The sequence below is a fragment of the Rattus norvegicus genome, chromosome 9 (assembly GCF_021556685.1).
Source record: "Rattus norvegicus strain SHRSP/BbbUtx chromosome 9, alternate assembly SHRSP_T2T, whole genome shotgun sequence".
NCBI lineage: Eukaryota > Metazoa > Chordata > Mammalia > Rodentia > Muridae > Rattus > Rattus norvegicus.
Genome location: NC_141542.1, coordinates 91,777,741 through 91,794,979, shown reverse-complemented (window position 1 = coordinate 91,794,979; position 17,239 = coordinate 91,777,741). Strand labels below are relative to the sequence as shown.

The 17,239-nt window shown below is 45.4% G+C and overlaps 1 protein-coding gene across 4 annotated transcripts; it reads right to left on the bottom strand.

Annotated features, from left to right (window-relative positions):
- Nucleotides 1-11,272: 11,272 nt before the first annotated feature.
- On the bottom strand, nucleotides 11,273-17,122 carry Retreg2 (reticulophagy regulator family member 2). Of its 4 annotated transcripts, none has more exons than XM_087566728.1 (10): nucleotides 16,784-17,122; nucleotides 16,425-16,531; nucleotides 15,216-15,246; nucleotides 14,724-14,859; nucleotides 14,450-14,534; nucleotides 14,064-14,207; nucleotides 13,815-13,909; nucleotides 13,359-13,494; nucleotides 12,453-12,742; nucleotides 11,273-12,341 (listed from the first exon to the last, which is right to left on the bottom strand). In XM_087566728.1, exons 1-10 carry the CDS (start codon nucleotides 17,047-17,049, stop codon nucleotides 12,117-12,119), a joined length of 1,515 nt encoding a protein of 504 aa, XP_087422854.1. In that variant the 5' UTR covers nucleotides 17,050-17,122; the 3' UTR covers nucleotides 11,273-12,116.
- Between the last annotated feature and the right edge of the window lie 117 nt (nucleotides 17,123-17,239).

Below are 17,239 nucleotides of genomic sequence, written 5' to 3'. Positions count from 1 at the left end.
CATATAGAAATATATAGTGAAATGTAATATACATACATACATATATACATACACACACATATATATACACACACACACATATATATAGACACACACATTATATATATGTGTGTGTATATATATATATATATATATATATATATATATATATATATATAGAGAGAGAGAGAGAGAGAGAGAGATATTTAGGGGGTTCTCTCTTGAGCATGAATCTGAACTGTTTGATGGCTTTTGTTTGACACTTACAGGGTTGGACATGGAAAGAAGTCTTACATGCTAAGCAAGCACTTTGCCACTGAGGTACACTTTAAGCCCCCACCTAGAATATTGTAAATTTTTGTTTGTTTTTGAGGCAAGGTTTCTCTGTGTAATCCTGGCTGTCCAGGAACTCACTCTGTAGACCAGGCTGACCTCAAACTCAGAGATCCACCTGCATCCACATCCCAAGTACGGGGATTAAAGGCGTAGGCCACCCCTGATGGATATTTTAATGCCAGCATGAATTTACCTCAGTAAGAGAGGCTGGCACTCCCAGCATCTTCTGAGATGACTGTTTTCCCCACTGGCTCGCCACGGTCCACGAGCTAGCGTTACTCATTACCACTGCTGCGACTACATCCCTTAGTAAAGGCCCGACAAACCAGTCTCAGTTCTCCCCCATGTGTAGCTCAGATGTACTTTCCTTGGGTCCCAAATGAAGGTGAGTGCTGAAGGAAACCTAATAACGATTTGCAGCTTACATGGCTGTTTCAGGAGATATCAGTTATCAGTTGAGCAGTGCTAAGTCATGTCCTTTATAGATCAACAAAGCATACCTGAACCTGCTAAACGGCTTCGTCCAGCAGCTGTGTTAGCCATATTAATGAGTCATAGCCTCACAGAATAGCAGACATTAGCACCACTAAAAGTTAGCAAGTGCAGTCCTGGCCAGATCGCTCTCATTGCTGAGACTAAAAGGGATTAAGTTACTTGCTTAAAGAGATAAAATCTGAACCCGGATTTTATTTTTATTTTTATTTTTATTTTCAAGACAGGGTTTCTCTGTTTAGCTCTGGCTGTCCTGGAACTTGCTGTGTAGATTAGGCTGGCCTTGAATTCAGAGGTTGAATTGCCTCTGCCTCCTGAGTGCTGGGACTAAAGGCATGTGCCACCACACCAGGCTGAACCCAGATGCTTTAGATTGTCTTTGGTTCTGTATCCTTTTGTTCTGCTTTTGTTTTATTTTTGAGACAAGGTCTTACTACGTAACCTGTCTGTCCTGGAACTGGCTACATAGACTAGCTGGCCTCTAACAAGTCATTCATCTGCTTCTGCCTCCCAAATGCTGGGATTGAAAGCATGTACCACCAAACTCGGCACCTCTTCTGTATATTATACAACATCACCTCCCATAAATCTACCCTATAGTGTCCTTAACAACTGAAAATGGAGTCGTTTGTTGAAGCAGGATCTTACTATATATCCCAAGATGATCTGAACCTCGTAATCCTCCTTCTTTGACATTCTGAGAGCTGAGATTACAGGCACGTGCCACATTGTTTTGGTTCACAATTCTAGTCCAAGGCAAGGGACCCACATCTGATAAGGACCTCCTTGCTGACAGAGCTCGAAGACTGCAAGTTAGAAATGCAGGAGAGGGGGCTGGAGAGATGGCTCAGTGGTTAAGAGCACTGACTGCTCTTCCAGAGGTCCTGAGTTCAAATCCCAGCGACCACGTGGTGAATCCAGACCTATAATGGGATCTTGGTGCCCTCTTCTGCATATATTCAGGCAGAACGCTGTGTACATAATAAATAAATAAATAAATAAATAAATAAATAAATAAATAAATAAATCTTTAAAAAAAAAAAAGAAATGCAGGAGAGGCTCACCCACACAGGATTTTATAACAAAACCAATCTTGAGATAATTTATTACATCCCCATTGATCTCTTAAATGTCCCACTTCTTGACTACTATTAATATCTCATAGGGGATTAGATTTATATTTACTATTTTTCTTATAGTGTGATAGCTAGGCCAACACTTTTACCACCAAGCCAATACTCTTTAGTGGGGATTGACTCTCAATATAAATTTCAAAATGGATATAAATCGTAGCAAAGTATTGTTTTTTTAAAAGATTTATTTATTTATTTTATGTGAGTACACTGCAGTTGTCTTCAGACACACCAGCAGAGGGCATCAGACCTCATTACAGATGGTTGTGAGCCACCATGTGGTTGCTGGGATTTGAACTCAGGTCCTCTGGAAGAGCAGTCAGTGCTCTTAACCACTGAGCCATCTCTCTAGCCCCAAAGTATTGTTGAGGAGCAGTTAGGTCCTCAGACTTCTTCCTAATCTGGACAGTCAAGTGATTGCACCCTTGTACTCTGAGAAAGGCACGAGGACCTTTTATTCTCTTGAGTAAATTAGAGGAACCGTCTGCTGAATAAGTGTGGGCAGGAAAAGACACCACAGCCTGTCTTTTCTCCGGGACCCAGGCCAACGTACCACACTAGATACTACTAGTTTTCTTCCATGGACCTAAACACACTTAAAGATTAATGGATATTGCCACTGGGGGTTTCCAACAAACATTGACCCTGGGGCCTGAAGAGATAGATTGGAAGTTAAAAAGCACTTAGTGCTCTTCCAGAGGACCTAAGTTTGGTTCCCAGCACCCATATTGATCAGCTCAGAATTGCCTGCAACTCAAATTCCAGAAGATCTGCTGCCCTGTTCTGACCTACACACACACACACACACACACACACACACACACACACACTCATAAAAATTAGACTTAATTAAAACAAAGAATTAACAGACTCAGAAGGAAGGCTAAGGACAATTTTAGCTGAGTTTGAAAGAGAAGCAAGCAGGCAAGGTATAAACCTTGACCTCTGCCCAGAAGTAAGCGATAGAAAAAGAGTTATACCTTCTATAATGGAGGTTGGCAAGTAGCCCATGGCAGACGGGATGGGTGGCTTCAGAGAAAGAAAATGCCAACAGCCTTTGGAATGGATGCGTAGGCGTTGGTCAGTAACTGAATAATTACTATTTTCATAGTCTCAGCATGAGTTCAGGTGTACTAGATTTCCTGGGGGGCGGACCCCTGGCCAGGTGATTGACAGGCACAGTTGGATTAACTCGTAAGTAAGGAATCTTTTTTTTTTTATTTTTTTTATTAACTTGAGTATTTCTTATATACATTTCGAGTGTTATTCCCTTTCCCGGTTTCCGGGCAAACATCCCCCTAATCCCTCCCCCTCCCCTTCTTTATGGGTGTTCCCCTCCCCATCCTCCCCCCATTGCCGCCCTCCCCCCAACAATCTAGTTCACTGGGGGTTCAGTCTTAGCAGGACCCAGGGCTTCCCCTTCCACTGGTGCTCTTACTAGGATATTCATTGCTACCTATGAGGTCAGAGTCCAGGGTCAGTCCATGTATAGTCTTTAGGTAGTGGCTTAGTCCCTGGAAGCTCTGGTTGCTTGGCATTGTAGTACATATGGGGTCTTGAGCCCCTTCAGGCTCTTCCAGTTCTTTCTCTGATTCCTTCAATGGGGGTCCTATTCTCAGTTCAGTGGTTTGCTGCTGGCATTCGCTTCTGTATTCTGGCTGTGTCTCTCAAGAGCGATCTACATCCGGCTCCTGTCGGTCTGCACTTCTTTGCTTCATCCATCTTGTCTAATGGGATGGCTGTATATGTATGGGCCACATGTGGGGCAGGCTCTGAATGGGTGTTCCTTCAGTCTCTGTTTTAATCTTTACCTCTCCCTTCCCTGCCAAGGGTATTCTTGTTCACCTTTTAAAGAAGGAGTGAAGCATTCACATTTTGATCATCCGTCTTGAGTTTCATTTGTTCTAGGGATCTAGGGTAATTCAAGCATTTGGGCTAATAGCCACTTATCAATGAGTGCATACCATGTATGTCTTTCTGTGTTTGGGTTAGCTCACTCAGGATGATATTTTCCAGTTCCAACCATTTGCCTACGAATTTCATAAACTCGTTGTTTTTGATAGCTGAGTAATATTCCATTGTGTAGATGTACCACATTTTCTGTATCCATTCCTCTGTTGAAGGGCATCTGGGTTCTTTCCAGCTTCTGGCTATTATAAATAAGGCTGCTATGAACATAGTGGAGCACGTGTCTCTTTTATATGTTAAGGCATCTTGTGGGTATCAATAGTATGTAATGTTCTGATCCTTGGAGCAGATCAGAATGTCATGTCTCCACCCAGGGCTAGAGATTTTCCATTCTTCTGACTAGCTGACCTTCCCCTCCTGGTGTTACAGTGAAATGGAAGTGGAGCCCAAAGCCCACCATGAAGGAAGGGTTCATCCTCAATGACCTCTAACTCATCCTCCCTCCCTACTTCTTCCCTCTATTCCTCCATTTTTGGAGACCAGGTCTCTTGCCTTCAAGCTTTTTATGTTGCTGAGAATGGCTTTGAACTTGTAATCCTCCTGTCTTTATTTCCCAAGTGCTAAGATCATGGATGGGGAACCCTACACCCAGTTTATATTCCTGTTGCTTTCAAAATCATTTTCTCAAGTTTGTGTTGTAGCCATCCATCTGAATTTTTTCATTTCTGTGATCATATTTTTCATATAAAAACTTTCTTTTCTGTTTATTTTTAGTTTCTTGCTCCTGTGTTAGATTTTTAAAAACTCTGCTGTCTGAGGAGATTGTACTAATCAGAAATATAATTACCAGTATAGTTTTTGTGCTAGTCAGTCTTCTCTCACTGTGACAAAATACCCAAGAGAAACAGTTTCAAAGTGGAAAGCTTCCTTTGGCTCATGACTGTTTAAGTTTGAGTCCATGGTCCCTTCTCCCCATTGCTGTGGGCTTGTTTTAAGGCAGTGCCCAAGTCCTCAAGGTGAGAAAGACATGACTAAACGAAGCTGCTTATCTCTTGCCAGGTGGAAGCAGAAAGGAGAGAGGAAGGGTCTGGGGTGACAGCATATACCCTCCAAAGGCACCCCTCAGTGATCCTTCAAACCAGTTCCACCCCAATAGCCACTGAGCTATGGTGTCATCAATGAGTTAACCCACTCATAAAGTGAGCACCCTTAATCCTCTGCCAACTAGAAGCTGAGGACTTGGCACAGAAGTCTCCCTCTGTCTGTCTCTGTCTCTCTGTCTCTCTGTCTCTGTCTCTGTCTCTGTCTCTGTCTCTGTCTCTGTCTCTCTCTCTCTCTCTCTCTTGTGTGTGTGCACGCACACTGGAGAGGGTAATGGAGAACTGAACATGGGCCAAGGTATATAGTATACCTGTATTAAAATGCATAATGAGCCAGATGGTAGTGGCACACGCCTTTAATCTCAGCACTGGGGAAGCAGAGGCAGGTATATTTTGGTCTACAGAGTGAGTTCTAGGACAGCCAGGGTTACACAGAGGAAACCCTGTCTCGAAAAACAAAAAGCCAAAAGTCATATGGCCTGATTCTGCTTCCAGAATGCTAGGATTAAAGGCATGGGGCACCACTATTGAGCCTAACAGTTTTCTAAAGAGAAAAAGAAAAACAAAAAACCAAAACAAGAGCAAGAACAAGAACAACAAAATGGATGAGTCATGAGACTTTTTAGGATTCTTGAGAACCAACTCCTGAAAGTTGTCCTCTGATCTCCACAGAAGTGTGCATCTATATTACACACACACACACACACACACACACACACACACACAGAAAGAGAGAGAGAGGCAGACAGACAGACACACACACAGAGACAGAGAGACAGAGACAGAGACACAGAGACAGAGACAGAGAGAGACAGAGATTAAATTAAAAACATCACTCAGGAGGCAGAGGCAGGTGGATCTCTGTGAGTTTGAGGCCAGCCGGGTATACAGAGCTAGTTCTAGGACAACCAAGGCTACGCAGAGAAGAAACTCTATCCAAAATCAAACCAAACCAACAACAACAAAAACTCACCACCACACCACCACCGCCACCAACAAAATCCCAAACTGAACTCTTCTGCCAGGGCCCACATCCCAGTGCCAGGGGATACCAGGTGCTGCAGCTGAGTAGACTAGAGATAACGCACAGTGACCATTGCTAGCATCTCCACACTTACTTTCTTGTCTTTACAGAGAGAAACGTATTTACCTGGCACGATGCTGGGAGTCAAGTCTTGACTATGCTAAGCAAGTGTTCTACCACACAACACTATCCCCATCCTACCAACTTAGTTTAGCTCGTTTATTTCTTTATCCAAACGGTATACTATATCCCAAGCTGGCCCCAAACTTTCTATATAGTCAAGGATGATTTTACCATTTTCTTAAGTTTGATCTTATGCATATGAATACCTTGCTTGTACGTATATCTGTGACCCGGCATTGCAGCTTCTAGAATTGGAGTTATAGTGGGTCAAGTGGGTGCTGAGAATCAAACCTGGGTTCTCTGGAAGAGCAACGGTGAACTTAACCATAGAACTCTCTCTCTAGCCTGACTTGAAACTTTTGATTCTCCTGCTCCTGCCTGGTGAGTGCTAACATTATAAGCCTGCAGATTCACCCTACAGCTTTGTGCATGGTAGGCAAACACTATCCACATTTCCAGCCTCGATTACTCCTTGTTAAAGCAAAATGTTCGTCACTTACTTTTTAATGTTTTATTATTATCCTCACTATTTGTGTGGTGTGTGTGTGTGTGTGTGTGTGTGTGTGTGTGTGTGTGTGTGTGAGAGAGAGAGAGAGAGAGAGAGAGAGAGAGAGAGAGAGAGAGAGAGAGAGAGAGAGCTGGTATATACATGCTATGGCCACATGGAGGGTAGAGGACACGTTTTGCAGTTGGTTCTCTTTCAGTCTTTGAGGTAAAGTCTCTGTCGTATCTGCTGTGATCCTTACTCCAGGCTAACCTGCCTGCAGGTTTCTGCGTGATTCCCTTGTCTTTGTCCCCCCCCCCCTCACTGTAGGGATTCTGGAATTATAGATGCACCCCACCAAATTGACCTATTTTAATATGGTTTCCAGGAATTGAACTCATGTTATCAGGATTGGGCAGATCAATTAATTTGTACTACAACACACATTAACCTGCCAAACTACTTCCCCATCTCAATGTTTCTCATCTTATAAAGTAGCTGGAAGGCCACAATGCTCACACTTACTTTTAATCCTAGCACTTGGGAGGCAGAACCAGGCAGACCTCTTCATGTTTGCCAACATGTCTACATGGAAAGTTCTAGGCCAGCCAAAGCTACACAGTGAGACCCGATCTCAAAAAATTCTTTTCTCAAGTGGTACATACCTATAATTCCAGCATTTGGGAGGTAGAAACAAGAAGACCAGGCATGTCAAAACCATCCTTGACTACATAGAACTTTGAGGCCAGCTTGGAATACATGTAACAATGTTTCAACCCTAGCATCAAAAACTATCTACCCTTCTTAACCTGCTACTATCACACTGGGGATGGTGGAGCCCTAGCTGACCTGGAACTCACTCTCTTGACCAGGTTGGTTCCAAATTTGTGGTGGTCCTCTTCTGTGTGTCCCCGAGTGCCAAGATCGATCACAGGTGTGTACTGTCACAATTGGCTGGGGATTAAATTCAACATAGGAAATTTGAGGGAGGCTATGACTGAACATAATTGTGCCTAATTTCATCTATTGAAACTTAATCAATATCCTAAAACATTTAGAGCACCAGTGACTACTTATCAATCACTATTCTACAGTTCCTACTCCAGGGCTTCTAAGTCCAACAATATATGAAGTTTTTACCTTGCCTGTATCAGCCAATATATAACCAAGGCCTAACACAGTAAAAACCTACAAGAAAATAAATAATCTAATCGCTAAGGTGATCGTGTGAGACATGAGGTCTTCAGAAAGTAATTCATAAGGATGAAACTTCTATGAATGGGATTCATGATTTTATAAAATGAGTGCAAAATTGCTATTGATCCCTTTCATCCTTCTGTCACGTAAGGACACAGCCAGAGTTCTCTGGAGGACAACAGTTAATCCTATCTTGCAAGTAGATTAGCCTTCACCAGATAATGAATCTGTTGGATCCTTGATCTGAAGACTCCCCAGCTTCCAAAATGGTGAGAATTAAAATTCTGTTTACAAATTATCCAGATGAAGATGTTCATTATCATCAAAACATCAGCAAAGATGGGACTTGAAGCTGGGGAACATCAACATTCAGACCACAAGTGTGACCCAAATACAAAATTAGATAGTCCAACAGATTCTCATAAATGCAACATTTCCAGATAACCAGCACTCAGAATAAAACAGGGACTAGGAATAGAGTGGTGATAATATGTATTTGAATTTGTGGGGCCCTTGGCTCAGTTCCAGCAGCAAAAAAGAGGAAAATATATAAACTGAATTTCAGAAGACATGCATGGCATATTCAAGTGAAGGTGCCTAGGTGGAAGCTCTGGGAAAGGAACTGAACTAAGACTTAGACTGTATCAGTATATGACGAAGAACCAAATAGGGGAACACATGAATTGCCCAGGGTGAGTAAGCAGAGCACAATGATATGCTCAGATTTAAGGTAGAGAAAGCTGGCTTTAGTGCAGTGGTTCTCAACCTGTGGGTTGCAACCAGCTTGGCAAACCTATATTTGCAAAATATTTACAATTCGTAACAGTAGCAAAATTAGTCATGAAGTGGCAATGAAAAATATTTTATGGTTAGGAGCACAGCATGCGGAACTATATTAAAGGGTAGCAGCATTCTGCAGGTTAAGAACCACTGCTTTACTTGGTCAAGAAAAGCAGAGACAATGTTTTCTCCATGATAATATTACTCTTAACCACTGTAATTTTAAAGATCATCTGGGAGATGTTGTTCAGAGGGAGAGCTCTTGCTCTGTGCTAAAATCACTAATCTTGTCTATTTTTTGCTGTTTTGTGTTGTACATCTGTAATACTAGTCCTCCAGAGGTTGTGGCTGGAAAACCAGGAGTTAGAGGCTAGCTTGGGGAGCTACATGAGACACTGTGTCAAGAAACAAACACGACCAACCTGCACTTCCCCCATCCTCATCGGATTCTGGTGTCTTGGCCAGAAAACTAAATTCTATCTAGCATTTTTATATACCCATGGCCAAATAATTAATTTCTGCCTTCTGAAATCTGACAAAAAAAACTTTGAAGGCTGTTGACATAACCCAACTAAGATTTTTGAACTAAACAGTCTTAGATCCTTCAAGAATTCTGCCTACAATATCCAACCTCTGGTAGTCTCTCCAGCCCTTGAAGTCTGTTAATTTGCCAATAAACACAATACGCCACCCTAGCCTCTGGTAGCATGCTAACTTGGGCATAGCACAGAAGTATTATCTTATTCCAGACTACATTTTCATTAAGGCAGACAAGTTACACTATTGGGTATTTGGATACATTAAATTAACTAAAATGTACTATCTCCTCCCTGAACATAAACCATGTAACAAAGTCTTCTCATTTGTTTTTTGTTTGTTGTGTTTTGTTTTTCCTTTTATATAGCTCAGGTTGGCCTCAATCTATCCTGTCCTTTAGTCTTGCCCTCCTGGGTGCTGGGAGAGAGAGAGAGAGAGAGAGAGAGAGAGAGAGAGAGAGAGAGAGAGAGAGAGAGAGAGAGAGAGAGAGAGAGTCCTAATAATTGGTTTCACATTTCTGTTCATTTTTCTTTTACTACAGAAAAGCTTTTTTTCCCTCAGGCTTTTCATTGGTGAGCACAAACTGGTCAAGACATCTGATAGTGAAAATTATCACCAACAAAACATGCAGAAACCATCAGACAATGGTAAATGTGAGGGGTGACACAGACCGCTGACCTACTTCAATATTTTGATCCAGCTATAGGGAGTCAGGTTTTCTTTTAAAAAAAAAAAAGGTTTATTTTATGCATGTGAATACACTGTCACTGTCTTCAGACACACCAGAAGAGGCCATCAGATCTCATTACAGATGGTTGTGAGCCACCATGTGGGTTGCTGGGAATTGAACTCAGGATCCTTAGAAGAGCAGTCAGTGCCTTTAACCACTGAGCCATCTCTCCAGCCCCTAGGGTTTCAGTTCTAAGTCCAAACTTTAGAGCCCAATAAGGAAATGAGTTAAGGCAACAATACTTTCTAATTGGTTATTTCCTTTTGGATCTGACTATTTATTGGTTAGACCTGTTTTTTCATTCTCTTCAGAAATGAAAATCTCTGTATTAGTTCATGTTCCTTCAACAGCACAGACCAGGACTCACTCAACACTGATTCTCTCTCAAATATCAAACATGAGAAAATGTCTCTCACTTCTAGAATACATCAGGACACACCTGGATAGAAGTCATCCTCAAAGACAATTAACATGTAACATTGTACTTGCAGCTAAAGGTTGAGGACATGAACTCACTAAGCAAACTATTTGCTCTGTTCTAAGCTGTTCACCAAAGTAGAAGGGCAACAGGAGTCCACTTTCTACAAAACTAAGACACTGGATTGGTTGTTTTCAGTTCCAGCCTTCTTCCTGTGTGTGCCCATCACTGGACAGGAGCTTACGATGTTTGCTAGCATCACTCACCGGGTTGAATCATGGCTCCATTCATTGAGCCTGTGTGGCCCTCAAGAAGTTAAGCTGTGTTTAAAAAGTGAAGTTGATAGCAATATTTTTCATTGTGGTGGGCTTTTGCTTTGAGATAGTGTCTTCTCTCTCAGTAGACCAGGGTAGCCTGAAGCTCTCAATCACCTTGCCTCAGTTTCCCAACTGTTTGGATTACAAATGTGAGCTACTCTGGTTTAGCAGTAATTCATTTTAAAAGTTGATGGAGCTACACAGAGAAAGCCTGTCTCTGAAAAAAAAAACCAAACAAAAAAACAAATAATAAAGTAACTTAGAACAGTGCTAAGAACATATACTTTAAAAAATCTTGGATACTATTTTAGTCCCTTGGCCTTTAATCAGTTTATATAACCATTGCTGGTTAGTGGGCCTAGTACAGACAATTGAGTTGTTAGCATGTAGATATGTGACCTATACAAACAATATTAAAGGCACGTAGTAGGAAATGGTAATCACAGCTCCATGTTCCACTGACCGGGAAAAGACAAGGCAATTTGCTCCAGCATGTAATTTATTCACACATGCTAAATCTCACTGTGGATCAGTCACGGAAGACGACTGAGGAGTAGGTAGGGTTGTCAGGATAATCCCTGCCTCTGGCTTTTACAGGGAAAGTAACCAAGAGAGGCTGTACTGGGATGAAGGGCATAAGGGAGAGAAGGGGACAAAGTGCAGTGTGGGAGTCAGCACAGCTCACAGTGAGGCAAGCAGGCAGACAGGCAGCGGTTCTAGCCAATCAACAGTTTATTTTTCCAGTTAACACCTACAGAGATCTTACTATCCACTTTAGACCCTGGCTGGGAGTCTCAACTGTGGTCCAGACGAGTAGGTTTTGTTCTTCCTCTCTAATACAGAAGGAAGTCCCTCACCTCAAAAGGAGAGAGAACATGCCATCCTCAGTGCTGGCAAAGTGCTATGGGACCCTGCTGTTCTGCATCATGAGGGTTGAACTGGGCAAGGGTACAGTGCAGGTTCAAGGTGACAGTGACCCAAGCACAGCACTGCTGGCCTGACACCACCCAGTCTCCTCAGAAGAGAACCTGCCCTAAAACTTGGCCAGCGCCTGTGAGAAAAGAGGAGGTGGCAAAGAGTGGGGATCAGGCTGCGAAGGACAGGACACAGCAGGGTCTTAAAGCCAAGGGGAGGTGGGACAGTAGAGAAAATTATAAAGTGCCTCAACTAAACAACCAAGTGGGACATGAGGGCGGAGCAGCAGGTCCCTGAGGATAGGAAGAGAAAGAAAAGGTGACCACCAGGGCGTGGGACACAGTACAATGAGAAGGGACGAGGCAGGGAAGCAACTGCAGGCTACGGAAGGATGTCCCTCGCCTTCATCACGTCCACTAACCCAAATGGAAAATTATTTACAGACATAAAACCAATCCTGGGCTTGGTATTATACCAGGTCCCAGGACAGCAGGCGGGCAGGCAGGCAGAGTGGGCTGGCTTCCATCTGACAGCCAGCTTTCCCACACAGTGCCTCTCTCTCCCCAGAGTGGTAGGGAGAGGAGAAAATGTGACAAGCCTAGTTAGGAAGCCCTAGTGTGCCTGCAGCTCATTCTGCCATGGCTCATGGCTCAACCACTGCATGAGCCTCTTGGTCTGACTGTACCAGAGAATGGCTGTCTGGCCCCAGGGGAGGAGGAGGCAGAACATCAGGGGGCTTTGGGGGCATCTCTGGTCCCAAGCCCAGCTCTGCATTCAGCTGCTCCAGCTCCCCCTGATCCAGCAACTCAAAGTCCTCAGTGGTGAGTGCCTCTTCCTCCTCAGGAGCAGTCAGGGCTTGAGGTGAGTCCTGGGGAAGGGATGGGAGCACAGAGGGAGAGAGGAGGGTAACTGGACCACTTTCAGCAAGGCATAGTTGGGGTGAGAGGGTGCTGGATGGAGCCATTAGGTCACCACTCACTGCCTCTGGGCTCAGGGTCTCCACTGGTCCTCCAGGAGGGCATTTCACTCCTTCCTGGGGGGACCCTGCCCCATTGAAGTGCGTATTCACAAAGTGAAGCGGGGATGAGAGCTGAAGCAAGGTTTCCTTGTCTGCAGCCCCCTCCTCTTCGGTATCCAGGGCTTGCTTTGAGAGGGCCGGAGGAGCACTTAGCAGGTCTTCAGGAGGGGCCAGCTCTGTCTCCTCCCCATCCCCTAGTTCCCGGCTCAGAGCCTCTTCTGGCTCACTTGGTAGGCTCTGCTGGTCCAAATCTGTGCAGAGAATAAAGAGTTAAGAATGAGCCGCTTTCTCTAACTGGCCACAAAAGTCAGTAAGTTCATGATAACTTGGGAAGCTGCCCCGTGGTGCATGCCTATTGTAATCCCAGCATTTGAGGGTGTGGGGAGGAGGGACCGGGAGTTCAGGCCATCTGCTGCTACAAATAGAGTTCAAAGCAAGCCTAGACTAAGATCCTTTCTCAAAAAGCAAAGCAGAGCTGAAGAGATGGCTTAGTGGTTAAGAGCACTTGCTGCTCTTGCAGAGGACCCAGGTTCAATTCCCAGTAACCACATGGGGGCTCACAATCCACCATAACTCCAGCTCTAGGAGATCAGATGCCCTGATCCTCTGACATTTGCAGGCACCAGGTATCCGTATGGTGTGCACACATTATGCAGGCCAAATAGTCATACACATACAATAAACAGATCTAAAAACAACCAAACACACAAAGCAAGCAAAGAAGAGGGAGCTAAGGTTCTTGGGAGCTTAGGGTAGGATTAGACAATCTTTGTTACAGGAAGCATTTCTGGAACTCAGAGATCACAGTTCGCAACAACTCAGTATCAGGGAGCAGGAAGATAAAGAGGGGCAAAAGACTGCTCATACCCTCAGAAACATCTGTCAGTTGTGGGGTGGTGGCCCGAGAGACAGAGAAACCACCGCTCTCTAAGATAGAGGCCTCCTCATCTGACAGCTCAGAGTCTGTAATAGCCAAGGCCAGGGCTGTTTTCTTCACATCCACCTGCAGGAAAAGCAGGATGAATCCAACATTCAGGGATAAGCACACTTTACCCTCAAGCCTTCTGGTTTCCAACTACTTGAGAACAGGTAGCTCTAAAGCAGATACATTCTCGCCCCTCCCTCTGCCTTTTCCTTTTTCTTTTCTTTGGAGATAGAGGTCTTATGTAGTCTGGTTGATCTCAAACTCATAATGAAAACCAGGCTGGTCTTGAATTCTTGATCCTTCTGCTTCCTCCTCTCAAATAAGATTACATGTGTGCATCACAATACCCAGCCTCCCTTTGGCCTTCTATTTGACACCCCATTGTCCCTGGACCTCACCACTGGAGAGAAGCCAGCCAACTCTGCCTCGCTTTCACTCTCTGTTTCTGCCAGTGGCTCATCTCCTGCTGGGGGTGCATTCTTCCCTTGACGCTCTAGAGAAGGGCAATAAAGCAACGATGAGCAAAGATAATGGTGGTGATAAATACGGCTAAGGAACTGGAAATGATTTAAATTCCAGGACACACTATGAGCCATAAACTACAGGCTCTCTCTGCCTCTCCTGTCCAGGTTAAGAGAATCCCTTACTTCTCTTGTCATGTTTGTGGTGAAGGGCATCGGCTTCTGCCTTCATACTGTAGTCCAGCTGCATGAGCAAGGGCTCCAGGCGAGTATACATCCTCTGGATCAATTCATGATAAACCACCAGGGGCCACAGCAGGATACTTAGCACTATGGGTTAGAAAGTCCACTCAGAGCTCAGTAGGCCACTTGCCTAGGAACCTACACCCAAACTGTCTCCTAAACAGGTAGGTCTGAACATCCTTTTCTAAGGCAGTGACAACCTCTTCCCTCATCTAGTACTCTCCTCCCCAGATGGCTAACTAACAAAGAAAATGCAGTCTTCCCTTTGGGTCAACCAGGGAAAGAAGAACAGGAAGGGCTGTGGAAACAGCAGGGATGAGTCTACTCACAGACAATGTAGGAAATCATAATTCCTGGAACATAGTGTCCCAACACAGCTAGCACAGCACAGCCAGAACAGACTCGAGCACAGAACTGCAGAGAAGAGCACAGGGTCTATGAAGAACACTAGGCTTAAACCATGTGCACAATCATCAGGGGAAGAAACTATTATTTATCTGGTAGAAAAAATGGGAACTGACTGAAGAAATTTACAATCGACACTGCGCATGTCACTCCTCTCCCAGCCCCTGGCTCCTGCAACCATTGTGGGATGAGGTTTACCTGAGCTGGATTCTGCCTCTTGTACTGCAACAGCTCTTGCAGGTGAATCTGGAAGGTGAGCCAGCTCTCAGCCAGGTATCTGCACAACTCGGGCACACTCAGCAGGTGCGGCTGGGCGCCTGACCCCGCACCCTCACTGGGGAGACATGATATGACCCCTGGAAGCCTCAGAAACCAGCTAAGACACTCAAATCACTTTGAGACTGCTGATGAGATCTTCAATCTGGAAATCTGGAAAACCCCACCTTCCCCAAAGGAAATCATCCTAGTCTTGGGAAGTAAATCCCCAGGGTACGAAACCCTCTACCTCCACAGGAGAAGAAACAGCATCTGCATAGAAAGAAGTCTAGAGCCAAGCATGCTTTTGCTTGCTTTAAGTCCCTTCGCTACACAGGGCCTAGGCCTGCAAAAGCCACATTCCTGCTCCTCTAAGCTGAGCACAGCAAGCAGACCACATTTGGGCATCTTCTTTAAAAGGTGGCCTATACTCACCTGTCGGAGTGCGGTTCTTCAGGGGGTGGTGCTATGGAGAAAAGGGGGTGGGAGTAAATTAAGCATTCAAGAGGCATTTAGAGACAGATTCAAAGTCAGAAAGAGCTGCCTCTCTTTAGCATTCTTTAGTCTCAAATTTTTAGTAATCCTCCTGTCTCTTGCTCACAGGCATGAACCACACTACACAAGGTCCAGAGTATTTCCTTCATACACCAACAGGCAGCTGTATGACATGTTGTTTCTGTACCTGTCTTTCCTTTTTGTAGTTATGGGAATTGAGCCCGGGGCAAATACTAGGCAATGCTATACCACTTAGCAGCATCCCCAGGGTACGCCTTGAACTTGCACCCTCCCGTGTCAGACTCTTAAGAAGCTGGGATGGTAGGCCTGTGCCACCAGGTCCACCTTTGTCCCCTTTAAACTCTGCCTTTATCAAACACAGGACCCCACACTTTATACATTTGTGTCCCAAGTAATTCATACACGGCCAGATATATAGTTGTTCCAAGATCCACATTAAGTGTATAGGAAAGCAACTCCTATCATGTTCTCTCATTTAACCATCTCTCTCTGTGATTTCTCTGTTTCTACAATTCTTTTCTTCCTTCCTTCTCTTTGACAAGGTTTCTCTGTATAGTTCTGGCTGGCTCCCACTCTGTAGACTCAGATGGCCTAGAGATCTGCCTGCCTCTGCCTCCCAAATTCTGGGATTAAAGGCAGGTGGGTGGCACCAAGCCCATCACGCCCAACACTTTTGCAATTTTTTCAAGGCCATACATGCTGCTCACAAAGGGAAGGGTAGTGAACAGGACCCAGGTGCTTCAGCTACAAGCTTCACACCCTTTTTTTTATTGAAACAATGTCTCACAATGTAGCTCTGGCGGTCTTGGAATTCCGAGCATAGACCAAATTAGCCTAGAACTCCCAGAGACTCCCCCCCCACCCCCCTCCGTCTCCTGAGTGCTGGGATTAAAGGTATGCATCACCACACCGAGCTTTAAATACGCTATAGTTTTGACTACTACACTCACAAGAACATTATTTTTGGGAAAGAAACAAATCTCATTTCAGGCAATTTTCTTTAAAACAAACACAGAAGGGCATGGAGGATGCCTTAGGTGATAAATGGCCTTGCTGTGCCTTCCCTCAAGTAGCAGGGAGATGCACAGGGCAGGTGCACAATAGTGCATGTGGAATGAAGAAACTCACCTGAAACGTCAGGGAGAAAGCGAGGATGCCAGAGATCCAGGAGAAAATAGGTCAGAAGTGATATGCTGAGCAGGAAGAAGGGCCGAAGGGACGACGAAGACAACAACCTTAGGGAGACAGTCATCTCAGCAGACAGTGGGTGAGAGCTCCCAAATCCATCGAAAAATCACAGAAAGACCCACTGATGGGGAGATGGCCCTCTAAGCCTTGCCTGTCACTAAAAGACTAAGAAATGGGGCAACCTGGTGCAGGATCACCACCCCAGACGCTGACAGCCCTCGAAGGGAGGTGAGCACCCGGTCCTCCCGCCCCCGCTCTCCCGCGCAGCCCGGCCCCGCCCCCTCCTCCGCGGCCGTTACCAGAAGAGGCCGTTGAGTGTGGCCGCCGTGACCAGGCTGTGCAGCGGCTTCTCCCATACCAGCAGTCGCTGTGCAGCCGCCAGCACCGCCTCCCAGCCACGGAGCCGCAGCCACAGGGACGTAGCCAGGCGTCCCACCGCCTCGGCTGCGGCCGCCTCCTCCTCCGCGTCGCCGGTGGCCTCACCCATGCAGAGGCCCAGCCCCAAGCCCAGGCCCAGCCCCGAGGTGCCACCCGCGCCGGTGTTACCGCCACCGCTGCTTGCCATCACCGCGCCGCAGCCGCTGCCCGAGCCCGCGAGGAGCCAGGGCTGCGCGGCCGCCGCCGAGGGCGCGTCAGACGGAAGGGGGCGCACGCCCGGGCGAGCAAAAAAAAAAAAAAAAAAAAAAAAAAAAAACAACCTGCGGTCAAGTGTCACGTGACCGAGCGCGCTGTCATGTGACGTGCCCTAACAGCCC